Source organism: Artemia franciscana, unplaced genomic scaffold, assembly GCF_032884065.1.
Source record: "Artemia franciscana unplaced genomic scaffold, ASM3288406v1 PGA_scaffold_1179, whole genome shotgun sequence".
Classification (NCBI taxonomy): domain Eukaryota; kingdom Metazoa; phylum Arthropoda; class Branchiopoda; order Anostraca; family Artemiidae; genus Artemia; species Artemia franciscana.
Genome location: NW_027062617.1, coordinates 752,878 through 770,946, shown reverse-complemented (window position 1 = coordinate 770,946; position 18,069 = coordinate 752,878). Strand labels below are relative to the sequence as shown.

General features: G+C 33.8%; 1 protein-coding gene across 27 annotated transcripts in view; it reads right to left on the bottom strand.

Annotated features, from left to right (window-relative positions):
* LOC136041182 (calcium-activated potassium channel slowpoke-like) overlaps positions 1-18,069 on the bottom strand; it is a 280,833-nt gene that overhangs the window by 7,372 nt on the left and 255,392 nt on the right. For 26 of the 27 annotated variants that reach the window (XM_065725713.1, XM_065725714.1, XM_065725712.1 and 23 more), the window contains one exon: positions 16,436-16,591. The exons of the other annotated variant lie outside the window; for it this stretch is intronic. In XM_065725713.1, the coding sequence (XP_065581785.1) occupies positions 16,436-16,591 (156 nt within the window). The remainder of the gene's footprint in view (positions 1-16,435; positions 16,592-18,069) is intronic. 27 annotated transcript variants of the gene reach the window in all.

Genomic DNA, 18,069 nt, shown 5'->3' with positions numbered 1-18,069 from the left:
TTTCAAGGGGGTGAAATTTTCAAGGGAAATTTTACACCGGGTGAATTTGCCAGAATTCCTATACGAAATTTCTTTGTGTGTCTTGCTTTCTCTTTACCGATTCAATTTACACGTGGAGATGTTAAGGATAATTGACCGGGGTAAATTTTCGCCAGAATTGAATTGTCCAGAGGATAATTCTATGGAGAGGGGGGTTTTTCCGTGTAATTGGAGCCAGGTATCCTGGTGTTATTTAAAAAACAATCAGAAATAAAAAAAAGGAATTTTTCAACTGAAAGCAAGGAGCAACATTATAACTGAAGGCAAACAGAAATTATTACGTGTATGAGGGGGGTTGCCCCTTCCTCAACACCTTCCTGTTTACACAAATTTTAAATTTCGTCCGAATTCTTTAAATACGACTTCTTAAGCGCAAAGGTCGTTTAATTAGAACAATAAGTAACTTTTATTAGAGAGCCGAAAAACTGTAGCGTGAAGAGCGAAGTGTTGAGTACGGAGCAACCCCCCTCATATACGTAACAATTTCTGTTCGTTTTAATTTTCCATTTTTCTCCTTATTTTCAGTTGAAAAAACTTGTTTTTTTTCTTCATTTGATGAAGCCTAGAGACTAACATTTTTTTTTAAAGGCAACGGAAAAGGTATGTCAATTAAAGTAAAAGTATATAAAAATGAGAAAAGTAAGTAATTATAAAAATTACACAAAATAATATTATAAAAAGTAAGGCATTATCAAAGTAGTTTGTCAAACAGTTCGTGGCAACGAACTGTAGTAAGGAGCGACCAGGCTCAACAGCAACCGAAACTCTAAAAAACGGAGTTTTGATACCAATAGTTACATAAAAAGAATTACACTTTCATGCTGATTTTAAATATGTAAACTTCATCAAGTTTAGATTTAACCATCAAAAGTTACAATCCTGAGAAAATTTTTCAATTTTAGAAAACAGGGGAAAACACCCACTAGAAGTCATAGAATCTTAACGAAATCAGATTCTTAATCCGGTTCTTAATCAGATTCAGCGTATCAGAGAACCCTACAGTAGAAGTTTCAAGCTCCTATCTACAAAAATGTGGAATTTTGTATTTTTTGCCAGAAGAGAGATCACGGATGCGTGTATTGTTTGTTTGTGTATTGTTGTTTGTATATTGTTTTTTGTGTGTGTATTGTGTATTGTTGTTTGTTTGTTTTTTATTTTTTTTCCCAGGGGTGATCGTATCGACCCAGTGGTTCTAAAATGTCGCGAGAGGGCTCATTCTAACGGAAATTAAAAGTTCTAGTGCCCTTTTCAAGTGAACCAAAAAATTGGAGGGCACCTTGGCCCCCTACCACGCTCATTGTTTCCCAGAGTCACCGGATTAAAATTTTGAGATAGTCCTTCCATTCAGCATAGTCGAAAACTTAATAACTATTTCTTTGGGGATGACTTAATTCCCCACAGTCCCCAGGGGAGGGGCTGCAAGTTACAGAATTTGACCATTGTTTACATATAATATTGGTTACTAGCTGTTGGGGTGGCGCGAAGCTCCACCCCAACACCTAGTTGGTGGGGGCACTTCCCCCCCAAGCCCCCCCGCGCGTGTAAGTCGTTACGCGCCATTGTAGGTGTGTCCCTGTGTCCCACCTGTGAATATATATATATATATATATATATATATATATATATATATATATATATATATATATATATATATATATATATATATATATATATATATATATATATATATATATATATATATATATATATATATATATATATATATATATATAACTACGTAAAACTTGCGTAGTTAAATATATATATATATATTGTTTTATAGAATGTTGTTTTATATATATATATATAAACAACATTCTTGGCTGTCCCATTGTCTGTGCATATAAATAGATTGTCTGGTTTACCGACTCTTGAACATGCAACATATAATTGTCCATGGGAAAAACAATCTGTATTCAGATCTATACCTCATTATTCTAATGATTGCCCTTGAGCTTTGTTGATGGTGATTGCTAATTGAACATTTCCTGTGTCCCTGTCGTCATTTATATATCCCTTGTGCCCCCCGGCGTCCCCGTTGTTGTTATTTCCGTGTGTCCCGGTCGTCATTTGCGTCCCGGTGTCCCAGCCTGTAATTTCTCTTTGAGTGTCGCGGTCGTCATTTATATTCCCTGTGTCCCGGTCGTCATTTATGTTCCAGTGTCCCGGTTTGTAATTTCTCTTTGAGTGTCCAGGTCGTCATTTATATTCCCTGTGTCCCGGTCGTCATTTGTGTCTCGGTGCTTTGTTGATGGTAATTGCTAATCGAACATTCCTTGTGTCCCGGTCGCTTTCTCTTTGAGTGTCCCAGTCGTCATTTATATTCCCTATGTCCCAGAGTCCCGATCGTCATTTGTGTCCCGATGTCCCGGTCTGTAATTTCGTCAGTCGACAAACATGACGTCAGTCGCCAACACCTAGCCCCAACACCTAGTTGGTGGGGGCGCTTCCCCCCCTAGACCCCCGCGCGCATAAGTCGTTACGCGCCAGATTAGTTACGCGCCATTGTAGTTGTGTCCCTGTGTCCCACCTGTGAATATAGATAGATATATATATATTTTTTACTACGTAAAACTTACGAATATACAACATTCTTGGCTGTCCCATTGTCTGTGCATATAAATAGATTTTCAGGTTTACCAGCTCTTAAACATGCAACTTCGCGCAACCCCAACAACTAGTTGGTGGGTGCGCTTCGCCCACCCCCCCCCCCCCCAAGCCCCCCTGCGCGCGTAAGTCGTTACGCGCCATATTAGTTATGAACCATTGTAGTTGTGTCCCTGTGTCCCACCTGTGAATATATATATATATATATATATATATATATATATATATATATATATATATATACATATATATATATATATATATATATATATATATATCTATCTATCTATATATATAAAAATAAGTTGTTTGTCTGTCAGTCGACTGACGTCATTATAAGGATTGAGCTGTATGTCGTCATGAAGTTAGTCATCATATACCAATTCAAAAACAAATGTATTCAACCGAAGTAGCTGAGTTGGTAAAGCGTTATGTTCCAGGTTCTAGGTCCGAGAGGTTCCAGGTTCGAACCTTGGCTTTAGCATTAATACAAAAGAAGAAAAATAAATAAAAAAGGTAAAAACTACAAAAAAAACTAAAAAGAAAATACTAAAAAAGGTAAAAAATTAAATAATAAAAAAATAAAAAAAGGTAAAAACTACAAAAAAACTAAAAACTAATAAAACAAACTAAAAACTGAAAAAGAAAAAAAAAGGAAAAAAATTGAAAAATAAAGGAGAAAAATAAGAATAAAAACTGGGACACAAATAACGACGGGGACATATATAATATATATATAAATAAGTTGTCTGTCTGTGTGTCTGTCTGTCAGGTGACGTCATGTTTCTGTGTCGACTGACGTCATGAAGTTAGTTGTCGTCATTTTTGCTATGACGGTGACGTCATTAATGGTATTTAAGACATGCGTTCACGGAAAAATGTTTAATTGTAAAATGACTGAAGAACCTACAATGGCAACAGCCGAGGAAGCTGCTCAAAGAGTCCATGCCAAAAAACTTGCTGCTGATAGAGAAAGTCAGAAAAGAAAGCATGCCGAGGAATCACAAGAACAGCAAGGAAACAGGCTTGAGGCTAAAGAACGCAAAACCGCGCAGTTAGATGAAAATCCACCTGGAAAGCGAGAGTCAAAACATATCAAAACGGAAAATGATAGCGATGATGATTGGGTTTGGGATTTTGACTTGGATAAGGTCATCAATGCCTACCAGATTTAAGTTAGAAAACAAAGGTTCGGCGATATGTACTTCATAGTGACGCTGAAAAATAAAGAAGAAAAAAAACTGAAAAAATGTAAAAAACTAAAAAAAAACTAAAAAGAAAAAACACTCAAAGATAAATTACAGACCGGGACACAAATGACGACCGACACAGAGGGAATATAAATGACAACCGGGAACCTCAAAGAAAAATTACAGACTGGGACACCCGGACACAAATCACGACCGGGAATATAAATGACGACCGGGACGCAGGGAAACAACTACAACGGGGACGCCGGGGGCACAGGCGGGATATATAATTGACGACTGAGACACAGGGATTGTTTGAATAGAAATTACAGACCGGGACACCGGGACACAAATGACGACCGGGACACTGGGACACAGGGAATATAAATGACGACCGGGACACTCAAAGAGAAATTACAAACTGGGACACCAGGACACAAATGACGACCGGGACACAGGGAATATAAATGCTATTTATATGCACAGGCAATGGGACAGCGAAGAATGTTGTATATTCGCATGTTTTACGTAGTTAAAAATATATATTTATATCTATCTCTATTCACAGGTGGGACACAGGGACACAGCTACAATGGCGCGTAACTAATATGGCGCGTAACGAATTACGCGCGCGGAGGGGCTTGGGGGGGGGCGCGAAGCGCCCCACCAACTAGGTCTTGGGATATAAAAATAAGTTGCCTGTCTGTGTGTCTGTCTGTCAGGTGACGTCATGTTTCTGTGTCGACTGACGTCATGAAGTTAGTTGTCGTCATTTTTGCTATGACGGTGACGTCATTAATGGTATTTAAGACATGCGTTCACGGAAAAATGTTTAATTGTAAAATGACTGAAGAACCTACAATAGCAACAGCCGAGGAAGCTGCTCAAAGAGTCTATGCCGAAAAACTTGCTGCTGATAGAGAAAGTAAGAAAAGAAAGCTTGCCGAGGAATCACAAGAACAGCAAGAAAACAGGCTTGCAGCTGATAGAGAAAGTAAGAAAAGAAAGCGTGCCGAGGAATCACAAGAACAGCAAGAAAACAGGCTTGCGGCTAAAGAACGCAAAACCGCGCAGTTAGATGAAAATCCACCTGGAAAGCGAGAGTCAAAACATATCAAAACTGAAAATGATAGCGATGATGATTGGGTTTGGAATTTTGACTTGGATAAGGTCATCAATGCCTACCAGATTTAAGCTAAAAAACAAAGGTTCGGCGATATGTACTTCATAGTGGCGCTGAAAAATAAAGAAGAAAAAAAAACTGAAAAAATGTAAAAAACTAAAAAAAAACTAAAAAGAAAAAACACTCAAAGATAAATTACAGACTGGGACACCCGGACACAAATCACGACCGGGAATATAAATGACGACCGGGACGCAGGGACAAAACTACAACGGGGACGCCGGGGGCACAGGCGGGATATATAATTGACGACTAAGACACAGGGATTGTTTGAATAGAAATTACAGACCGGGACACCGGGACACAAATGACGACCGGGACACCGGGACACAAATGACGACCGGGACACTGGGACACAGGGAATATAAATGACGACCGGGACACTCAAAGAGAAAATACAAACTGGGACAACAGGACACAAATGACGACCGGGACACAGGGAATATAAATGCTATTTATATGCACAGACAATGGGGCAGCGAAGAATGTTGTATATTCGCATGTTTTACGTAGTTAAAAATATATATTCATATCTATCTCTATTCACAGGTGGGACACAGGGACACAGCTACAATGGCGCGTAACTAATATGGCGCGTAACGACTTACGCGCGCGGGGGGGCTTGGGGGGCGCGAAGCGCCCCACCAACTAGGTGTTGGGATGGCGCGAAGCGCCACCCCAACAGCTAGTATATATATATATATATATATATATATATATATATATATATATATATATATATATATATATATATATATATAGATGTCATACCTGACACAATCATTTAAATGTATCTTTCATATCAGTATGGTTAAGAGATACTTTGGAAGCTGACTAATTAGATATTCTGCTCAAAATGTTTCCACCCTATTTTACCTGCCTACCCATTTGTTGTATTTGTCTAACCTAGCTTTATGAAGCATTCAAATTCTTAAAGTCAATACATCCCTCAAAGTGTTTTTTTTTCTTTTCAGGTTTTTGTGCTAAAAACCTGTATATATATATATATATTATATATAGTGTATATATATAGTGTATATATAGTGTATATATATTAGTGTATATATATATATATATATATATATATATATATATATATATATATATATATATATATATATATATATATATATATATATATATATATATATATATATATATATATATATATATATATATATATATATATATATATATATATATATATATATATATATATATATATATATATATATATATATGATGTCATACCTGACACAATCATTTAAATGTATCTTTCATATCAGTATGGTTAAGAGATACTTTGGAAGCTGACTAATTAGATATTCTGCTCAAAATGTTTCCACCCTATTTTACCTGCCTACCCATTTGTTGTATTTGTCTAACCTAGCTTTATGAAGCATTCAAATTCTTAAAGTCAATACATCCCTCAAAGTGTTTTTTTTTCTTTTCAGGTTTTTGTGCTAAAAACCTGTATATATATATATATATATTATATATAGTGTATATATATAGTGTATATATAGTGTATATATATTAGTGTATATATATATATATATATATATATATATATATATATATATACTAGGTGTTGGGGTGGCGCTTCGCGCCACCCCAACACCTAGTTGGTGGGGGCGCTTCGCGCCCCCCCCAAGCCCCCCCGCGCGCGTAAGTCGTTACGCGCCATAATAGTTACGCGCCATTGTAGTTGTGTCCCTATGTCCCACCTGTGAATATAGATATATATATATATATATATATATATATATATATATATATATATATATATATATATATATATATATATGGTTTTAACTACGTAAAACTTGCGAATATACAACATTCTTTGCTGTCCCATTGTCTTTGCATATAAATAGATTGTCAGGTTTACCGACTCTTGAACATACAACATATAATGGTCCATGGGAAAACAATCTGTATTCAGATCTATACCTCATGATTCTAATGATTGCCCTTGAGCTTTGTTGATGGTGATTGCTAATCGACCATTCCCTGTCCCGGTGTCCCGGTCGTCATTTATATCCCCCTGTTTCCCCCGGTGTCCCCGTTGTAGTTGTGTCCCTGTGTCCCGGTCGTCATTTATATTCCCTGTGTCCCGGTCGTCATTTGTATCCCGGTGTCCCGGTCTGTATATACATTCGTTTTTTAGTTTTGTTTTTCTCCTTTATTTTTTTCCTTTTTTTTTCTTTTTTAGCTTATTTAGATTTTTAGATTTTTTAGTTTTTTTATTAGTTTTTAGTTTTTTTTTCTTTTTAGTTTTTTTGTCCCGGTCGTCATTTATATCCCCCTGTTTCCCCCGGTGTCCCCGTTGTAGTTGTGTCCCTGTGTCCCGGTCGTCATTTATATTCCCTGTGTCCGGTCGTCATTTGTATCCCGGTGTACCGGTCTGTATATACATTCGTTTTTTAGTTTTGTTTTTCTCCTTTATTTTTTTCCTTTTTTTTTTCTTTTTTAGTTTATTTAGATTTTTAGATTTTTTAGTTTTTTATTAGTTTTTAGTTTTTTTTCTTTTTAGTTTTTTTGTAGTTTTTACCTTCTTTTTAGTTTTGTTAATTTTTTTTTTTTACTTATGTCCTGGTCGTCATTTATACTCCCTGTGTCCCGGTGCTTTGTTGATTGCTAATCGAACATTCCTTTTGTCCTGGTCGCTTTCTCTTTGAGTGTCGTCATTTATTTTTTTCTTTTTTAGTTCTTTTAGTTTTTACCTTTTTTAGTTTTTTTTAGTTTTTTAGATGAAAATTTTTTTTAGTTTTTTCCTTTTTTTCTTTTTAGTTTTTTATTGGTTTTTACCTTTATTTTAGCTTATTTTTCAGTTTTTTCCTTTTTTTTAGTTTTTCTTTATTTTTTTTTTTTTTAGTTTTTTACCTTTTTTTAGTTTTTTTAGTTTTTTTAGTTTTTTTAGTTTTTTAGCTTTTTTACTTTTTTTTATTAGTTTTTAGTTTTTTTGTAGTTTTTGCCTTTTTTTAGTTTTTTCAGTTTTTTTTTAGTTTTTTATTGGTTTTTACCTTTATTTTAGCTTATTTTTCAGTTTTTTCCTTTTTTTTAGTTTTTTTTAGTTTTTAGTTTTTTTAGTTTTTTACCTTTTTTTAGTTTTTTTAGTTTTTTTAGTTTTTTAGCTTTTTTATTTTTTTTATTAGTTTTTAGTTTTTTTTGTAGTTTTTGCCTTTTTTTTAGTTTTTTTAGTTTTTTAGCTTTTTTATTAGTTTTTAGTTTTTTTTGTAGTTTTTGCCTTTTTTTAGTTTTTTTAGTTTTTTAGCTTTTTTATTTTTTTTATTAGTTTTTAGTTTTTTTTGTAGTTTTTGCCTTTTTTTAGTTTTTTCAGTTTTGACGTCACCTGATCCAGTTTTTTCAGGTGACGTCACCTGATCCACGATCCACAGATCCACAGACAACTTATTTTTATATATATAGATAGTTTTTTTTTTTACTTATGTCCTGGTCGTCATTTATACTCCCTGTGTCCCGGTGCTTTGTTGATTGCTAATCGAACATTCCTTTTGTCCTGGTCGCTTTCTCTTTGAGTGTCGTCATTTATTTTTTTCTTTTTTAGTTCTTTTAGTTTTTACCTTTTTTAGTTTTTTTTTAGTTTTTTAGATGAAAATTTTTTTTAGTTTTTTCCTTTTTTTCTTTTTAGTTTTTTATTGGTTTTTACCTTTATTTTAGCTTATTTTTCAGTTTTTTCCTTTTTTTATATATACATATATATATATATATGTATATATATATATATATATATATATATATATATATATATATATATATATATATATATATATATATATATATATATAACTACGTAAAACTTGTGAATATACAACATTCTTGGCTGTCCCATTGTCTGTTCATGTAAATAGATTGTCAGGTTTACCGACTCTTGAACATGCAACATATAATTGTTCATGGGAAAAACAATCTGTATTCAGATCTATACCTCATTATTCTAATGATTGCCCTTGAGCTTTGTTGATGGTGATTGCTAATCGAACATTCCAAGTGTCCCCGTCGTCATTTATATATCCCCCTGTGCCCCTTGGCGTCCCCGTTGTTGTTGTTTCCCTGTGTCCCGGTCGTCATTTGTGTTCCGGTGTCCCAGTCTGTAATTTCTCTTTGATTGTCGCGGTCGTCATTTATATTCCTTGTGTCCCGGTCGTCATTTTTGTCCCGGTCGTCAATCGAACATTCCTTGTGTCCCGGTCGCTTTCACTTTGAGTGTTCCGGTCGTAATTTATATTCCCTATGTCCCGGTGTCCCGGTCGTCATTTGTGTCCCGATGTCCCGGTCTGTAATTTCGTCAGTCGACAAACATGACGTCAGTGGACACACAAACATGACGTCACTCGACACACACACACAGCCAACTTATTTTTATATATATACTAGCTGTTGGGGTGGCGCTTTGCGCCACCCCAACACCTAGTTGGTGGGGCGCTTCGCGCCCCCAAAACCCCCCCGCGCGCGTGAATCGTTACGCGCCATATTAGTTACGCGCCATTGTAGTTGTGTCCCTGTGTCCCACCTGTGAATAGATATATATATATATATATATATATATATATATATATATATATATATATATATATATATATATATATATATATATATATATATATATATATATATATATATATATATATATATATATATATATATATATATATACGCGCCATATTAGTTACACGCCATTGTAGTTGTGTCCCTGTGTCCCACCTGTGAATAGATATATATATATATATATATATATATATATATATATATATATATATATATATATATATATATATATATATATATATATATATATATATATATATATATATATATATATATATATATATATATATATATATATATATATATATATATATATATATATATATATATATATATATATATATATATATATATATATATATATATATATATATATATATATATATATATATATATATATATATATATATATATATATATGCATATAAATATGCATATATATATATATATATATATATAAGCATATAAATAAATTGCCAGGTTTACTGACTCTTGAACATACAACATATAATTATCCTTGAGAAAAACAATCCGTATTTAGATCTATACCTCATTATTCTAATGATGTGTCCCTGTGTCCCGGTCGTCATTTATATTCCCTGTGTCCCGGTCGTCATTTGTGTCCCGGTGTCCCAGTTTGTAATTTTTCTTTGAGTGTCCCGGTCTTCATTTATATTCCCTGTGTCCCGATGTCCTGGTCGTCATTTGTGTCCCGGTGTCCCGGTCTGTAATTTCTATTCGAACAATCCCTGTGTCCCAGTCGTCATTTATATATCCCGCCTGTGCCCCCGGCGTCCCCTTTGTAGTTGTTTGTTTGTATCCCGGTCGATACTTATATTCCCTGTGTCCCGGTCGTGATTTGTGTCCGGGTGTCCCAGTCTGTAATATCTCTTTGAGGTTCCTGGTCGTCATTTATATTCCCTGTGTCCCGGTCGTCATTTGTGTCCCGGTGTCCCGGTATGTAATTTCATCAGTTGACAAACATGACGTCAGTCGACAAACAACTTCATGACGCATACAGCTCAATCCTTATAATGACGTCAGTCGACAAACATGACGTCAGTCGACACATAAACATGACGTCACTCAACACACACACATAGACAACTTATTTATATATATATAACTAGCTGTTGGGGTGGCGCTTCGCGCCACCTTGTCCCGGTCGTCATTTGTGTCCCGGTGTCCCGGTATGTAATTTCATCAGTTGACAAACATGACGTCACTCGACAAACAACTTCATGACGCATACAGCTCAATCCTTATAATGACGTCAGTCGACACGCAAAAATGACGTCACTCGACACACACGCACACACACAGACAACTTATTTTTATATATATATAGAGATAGAAGATATATAGATAAATACGTCAGTTGACAAACATGACGTCAGTCGACACACAAACATGACGTCAGTAGACAGACACATAGACAAACAACTTTTTTTTTTTATATATAGATTATCACGTGTACAGACATTTTCAAGGGGACTTTTTTGCGTTGGGGTGGGGGTGGGTGAGGGAGAGAGGGTTACGTGGGAGGATCTTTCTATGGAGGAAATTATCATGAAGGAAGAGAATTTCCATTAAGGGGGCGCAGGATTTTCTAGCATTATTAAAAAAAAAATGAGAAAATAAACAATTTTTTTCAACTGGAAGTAATGAGCAGCATTAAAACTTAAAACGAACATAAAATTACGTATATAAGGGGGTTCGTCTCCTCCACAATACCTTGCTCTTTACGCTAAAGCATTTTTAGTAATTTCAACTATTTATTCTACGGCCTTTGTGATTCAGGGGTCATTCTGAAAGATTTGGGACGAAATTCAAGCCTCAGTGTAAAGAGCAAGGTATTGACGAGGGGGCGAAACCCCTCATATACGCATTAAAAATACACAAATATAGAAGTTCGTTACGTAAGTTAATTCGTAAGCTACGTATGTTTATTACTAACAAAAACGTTCGTGAAAAAATCTAGTTGCACATTTAAGTAACTAAAAAATGGTGGGCAACTAGGCTTCCTCCCCCACCCCATTTTTTTTAAAATCGTCCAATCAAAACTATGAGAAAGCCATTTAGCAAAAAAAAAAATATGCAAATTTTGTTTTAATTACTAATGTGCAGTGAGCCACAATCAAAACATGCATTAATTCAAAAACGTTCAGAAACTAAATATAAAAAAATAAGTTTTTTTTAACTGCAAGTAAGGAAATTATTCCGTATATGAAAGGGGTTGTCCCCTCCTCAACGCCTCGCTCTTTACATTACAGTTTTTTATTGTTTTAAAAAGTAGAGTTGTAAGAAAGAGTCAAACTTTAGCATAAAGAGCGGGGCGTTGAGGAGGGTACAACCTTTTCCATATACGGAATAATTTCTGTTCGTTTTAAGTTTTAATGTCGCTCCTTACTTGCAGTAAAAAAAAAACAGTTTTTTATTTAATTCACAATAAAACACTAAAACTAAGATTAAGAAAATCAGTTGTAAATTTTTAAATAAATATTTTAAATTTAATTTTGAATACCGAAAACCAATATATTTGAAACCTTACTTCACAACTGTAAAAAATCCAATCTTATTCAAAGTGAAAACTAGATAAATGTAATTACTCCTGGAAAAAAAATGATAATAAAACACAAAAAACGTGTGCGTTCAAGGGGAAGTTAAGAAATTCCCAGCGTTCCGTTCAGGTAAAACATTTCTGATTATAGTGGCTTCATATATCAGCTCATGGGTACTCTTGCAATGCAAGCAGAGTTGACGGCATATTTTTACCGAAATTACCCCCTTATTAAGTTGTTTTCCTAGTGTTTTTTGTAATTAAACAAACTTTCTTGTGCACTAATCACTACACTAATTACTAATAAACAAATGCATATTTAGAATCACCATAAAAAGCTGATTCTTTGATTGAATTTTATCAATAACTAGGATCACCATAAAAAGCTGATTCTTTGATTGAATTTTATCAATAGGCTCTTATAATATTGTTATTGACAAGGATCGTTATTTTCTTACCATTCATTATTATGAAGAATTTGAATTTTTTTGTTGCTCCAACCATATCATATAGAATCATGTTATAGAAAACTCGAAAAGGGTCACTCAAGCACAAATCAGAACTTTACTTTTCTTATTAATGGTCAAAATCTATTGACACGATTCCAAAAATGGGGCAACACTCATTTTTTCCATGGTTTTTTCCTATTCTGCTCTATATTCTTTGATTTCTTTATAATTACAGTCCCAAATTTCCAGGGGGCATGCCCCTCCCCTCTGTCTGCACCCATGATAGCATCTATTGACATAGGAGCATTTCTGTCAACTTTTCCCTCTACTTTATATTTTCCTGAAGCATGAAATTATTTATACTTAATTTACCTTCACTATATTATTAATCACTTGAAACTGAGTTTAAAGCACAAGTAAATGTCACCTTCATCTCTGCTCTAAATCATCCTAAGCAAAATATAATATTCAGTAATTCCTTTCTACTCTCAATAATGTGGAATTCTGAAAATTTTCACAAAAACTTGTTTCGCAAAAACCAAACGCACCAATAAAAATAAACACTTAAGTTATTGTTGGAAAAAAGCGTCGTCTATTCAGTATCGCTTTTGTCTCAGACTTCTTATGGTTGCTCGACCATTCTTCACTGGAATCGTAATTCCAAACTTTTTGAGACGGTAATTTCGGTGCCGTCGAAGAAACAATAGGAAGAACCAAGGATGAAACAATAGAAACTTTGCATATTTAAAATAGCAATTACTTATTTTATCTATTTCACTCTCGGCAAGTCGATTAAACGCACCGGCAAGGTAAATAGTGTGAGGTTGGCACACTGAACGATAAATTGAAGCAAGTGATTTCCTGGAGTATCGCCCTCGATTTGGAACAACAGTCCCGTTAGCACGTTTAATGATGGCGGTTGTGTGCTTCACAATGCGTTTCCTTGTTTTGTGGAGCGTTTCAAAAATCATTAATCCGGTGTATTTCAATTCTGACACAAAAGGGACTGACTGATTTACCAGGGAACCACTATCACTCTTAGCTGTATTGAAAGTTAAAACTCACACTTTTCAATGTTAAAAGAAAGTCCGATTGACCGAAATTCGCTTTGCGGTCTATTCAGATTTTCTTGTAAGTCTGCCTTCGATCTGCTGAGAAGAAGAATATCATATGTGTAAGCTATATAAGATAAATCGTGAAGCAGAGGAGACGAAGAGATGTGGCTTGGAATGTTAGAGATCCAATTTTTGGAAATAACGGTACTAAGAACATTGCTTTGCTTCACCTTTCTTTTGACTTTAATTGGTTTTGAAACCAATTAAAGGGCAATTAAACCAATTAATTGCCCTTCAATTTGGCAGATATTGTCAAATTTGCATACCAAAACTTTATATCATGCCGTCAAAAGATTGCATATGATTAGTGCTATCGAGCGCTTTTGATGAACCAACAGTGTACGCATTAAGGGGTGACTTTGTACTCACTAAATCCATTAGAACGTTTGCTAGTAATCTATGTGCCCCTGGGCAACCAACACCTTTTTGGAATCCAAGGTGGTTATCTCCAAAAGTCCGGTGTCTAGCTCGGGAAAAATAGCATATTCAAATATTTTTACTCAAATTGCAGGAAACACTTGAAGGTCTGTAAGATTTACAATCACTTGTATCTTTGCCTTTCTTTGCAATCAATGTAATTATTATTACATCTCCGTAATTATAGTAATCTCTCCGTAATTATTGCTTATGGCAAGATTTTCAATCTTGTAAACTGACATGTAATAAGAATTCCAGTCACCCATAGTCAAAGAAGAACTTGGTGAACTTCCATCAGTTCGGATTATATTTTGCCACAATATCTTATTTCTAGTGAAATATTGTCCAAGAATAAGATGTTTCTTTTTCAGCTCAGCTTTAAACTTGCGTTTAGTGCTCCATTTCAACTAAAACACTTTTCTTTGTAAAGGTCTTCCACATGCAATCCAAATACTCAGCCACATATTTGCGTGCTGCTTTTCTGTCTGAAGCTCAGCAGACTCGACCATTTCGGTTTTATCTGCCAGTGTTGACACTCCTCGTAGGGACTTTTGTTGATTCAGCAACTTTAATGGTATGAACAACCTACGGTAATAAGTGTTAAGATCAACTGTGACAGATACTTCAGGAGAAAACCATTCAACCCTTTAGTCCCGTCGTTTAAAACTCGGCCAATCCTTTCGGAATAAAATCCTGCCCAGCCCTATACACCGAAATATCCTCCGGCCAAACATCAACCAGCACGGGTAAGACCAATCAGGGCCATTGCACAGCCTCTACCAAAACTTTAACCTGTGACTGTGTCAAATACTCGTTATGAGCTTAGGTTTGTGCCCTTGTTGTTAAGTTGTTTAATGCCGGGTCGACTTTTTAATCCGGAATATAGTTCTTAATTGTGTATATTATAATATTGTGTATGTTAATTTTGACTTGTCGACTAATTTTCATGTGTATATGACAAAAAAAAAACAACTAATAATCGGCTCTGTCCGTCGCATGTTTTTAAAATAAAGTGAATTTGAATTTGAATTTAAGACTGAAGCATAGTAAGTGGAACGTCACTTTAATGCGGGAAAGAAAAGAGGAGATAGTGGCCATATACAAATCAGCACGCATTTATTCCATTTCTTCTTCTGCACCCACCTTCTTGTCTTTTGAATATTAATGTCCTGTGATAGCCGTAGATGAAAAGATAGTCCAAGATGGTCACTAATTGTGATGGGGATACTGTGATGGATATGGGTTACTGTAATGGGCAGACAAGGAATTGAACTATACGACAAAACGCGGTCAATATTGGAAGAACGTCCACTAGAATGGATATATGTAAAATCAAGAGACTTTGGATATATTTGAAATGATACAGGTAGGCAAATTAGAAAAAATGTCAGAGTGGATAATGTCTTTGGCTGGATCGCAGTTGAAGTCGCCAGCCATAACCCATTTTTTTCACTATGCTCAAGAGATTCCATTTGTCAATACAAATTAATGTGCATTGTCAGTTATGTTGACAGTCAGAGTCAGTCATGCACTGTCAGTTGCATTGACAGTCAGAAGCATATGCTTATATTTATTTCTTAAAATCTTAAATAATGTTTGATTTATCAAAGCTATAAGAGTGGAAACATAAAAAAAATAATTTTCGGTAAAGTGCAAATTATGTTATGGCTTTTAGCAAGCATAGGGATTTTGAGTCCTACTATGTCAATTTCTGCTCGTTGAATTTCACTCGGTTATTTATTGTAATTTCTGTTCGTTTTAGGTTTAATTTATTTGTAGATGCTGATTTGTGGTATTTTTGCTCATTTTTGGCTTAAAAAAGTTCTTTACTATTTTTTGGAAAAAAAGTTTTTTTAGTTAATAATTAATAAGATCAATCGTTAAACTTAAGATGAATAATAATAAATTTTAGAGTATAAACTATTCAGACTAAAAGAATTCAAATGTAAATCAAGTCATAAGAGTTATCTGATTCTCATATGTTTAATAATAAGATTATTTTATACATTAAAGAGACTGGGCACAGAGTTCTAGCATAATTGAATACAACAAAGAGGCAGGATATTGTACAAATTATTTTTAGGCTATAATTCTTTTTTTCTCCGTCATCTACTCTTTTTGATGGAATTATGCCTGTTTTTGTTTATCCTATTTCGTTGTATTATTTGGTTTATTATTCAGCTTTTTGATATGTTGTTTTCTATTTACAAAATTAAATTGTGAAACACTGTACCAGTTTATTGACTAAATAAAGTCGTTCATTCGTTCATGCAAGTAATAATGATAACCAACAAGATACGTACCTGTATAAACCAATACACAGCATTCCATAGTGTCTTAAGGCTGCAACGAATAGATCTCCATATTTTCCACCTTCACCATATTGAGCCAAAGGGCCATCGTACAGAGATATTTGGCCCACGCGACATCTATCCCGATTGGAAATAGTTTCTAGCGTACTAAATAAAACATATATATGTATATATATGAAGGATGTTGAAGATATATTGAAGGAAGACAGGTTACCGAAGATTGTCCTTTTTGGCCAATCGTCTGGGGCTACACGGAAAGCAGGTCGTCCTTGTCTGGGTTGGGAAGAAAGGAAATAGGAACTTCCTGGGAGGGTGTAAAGAGGGAGGCTTTAAATAGATTAGGTTGGAGGAGGAGCGTGTGTAGCAGTGTTGGCCTCAGGCGGCTTGGTGCTGCAGTGAGTTATTAGTATATATATATATATATATATATATATATATATATATATATATATATATATATATATATATATATATATATATATATATATATATATATATATATATATATATATATATATATATATATATATACGGGTTGCCGTGAATGTTCGAGATTTACTTATTGACATTCACTGGTGAATGTCCCAAATTCCCTTTTCTCTGTTATGATTCAATTTGGTTTACGTGTAAGCTTTTTAGTCTTATGCAAGCTATGATGGTAAAGGTTAAGGTTAGGCTAGTCTATATTAATTTAGATTAAGTTAGGTTAAGTCAGATTAGGTTAGGTTAAATTTGGTTCTAAATATCAGAAATGGGTTGAAAACCTAGCTTAAGCTAACCTAAACCAACCTAACCTCATCTAACCAAACCTAGTAACCTAATGTTTCATCATCAAACCTTGCATTAAATTGAAAAAATTTACTGGCAACGGTGACTAAATCCAAGGAGAAAAACAGGTGTTTTGGATATTCACCGTTAAATGTCGACATTAACCAATTTGCAGAAAATTAATAAATATATATATATATATATATATATATATATATATATATATATATATATATATATATATATATATATATATATATATATATATATATATATATATATATATATATATGTATATATATATATATATATATATATATATATATATATATATATATTAACTTAAATTTAAAAGAAAACTAAACGTCACTTATACCAAATAAAACAAAACAAAAATCTTTTTTTGAATATTCAGACATTATGTATCATTTTTCGACTATTATTTAATATTTCAATAAATATAAAGTGCCAAATGAAATTAAAGTGTAAATTTGTGAAATAAATGTATCAATAGTTGTAATGTTGATAAGAATAAGCAAAGATTTTTATAGTCAAACCGGATGTTTTATGTAATAAAGCTTAACCGAATCGGAAGTGGACAGAAAACCTTGTAAATGAACCGAAGGAGTAGTATAGATAGATACATAGATAAGTGTATTTCAAAGCCAAATATACAGCCATGAACACATTACAATAACATAAACGAAAGGTACAAATAACATAAACTTTGAATAGTGATCATCATAAAACACTGCTTCAACCTAATATCAATGAAATAATCAATAATCAAATAATAAATGAAATAATCAAATAAAATAATGAAATAATTAATAATAATAAATAATAATGAAAAATAA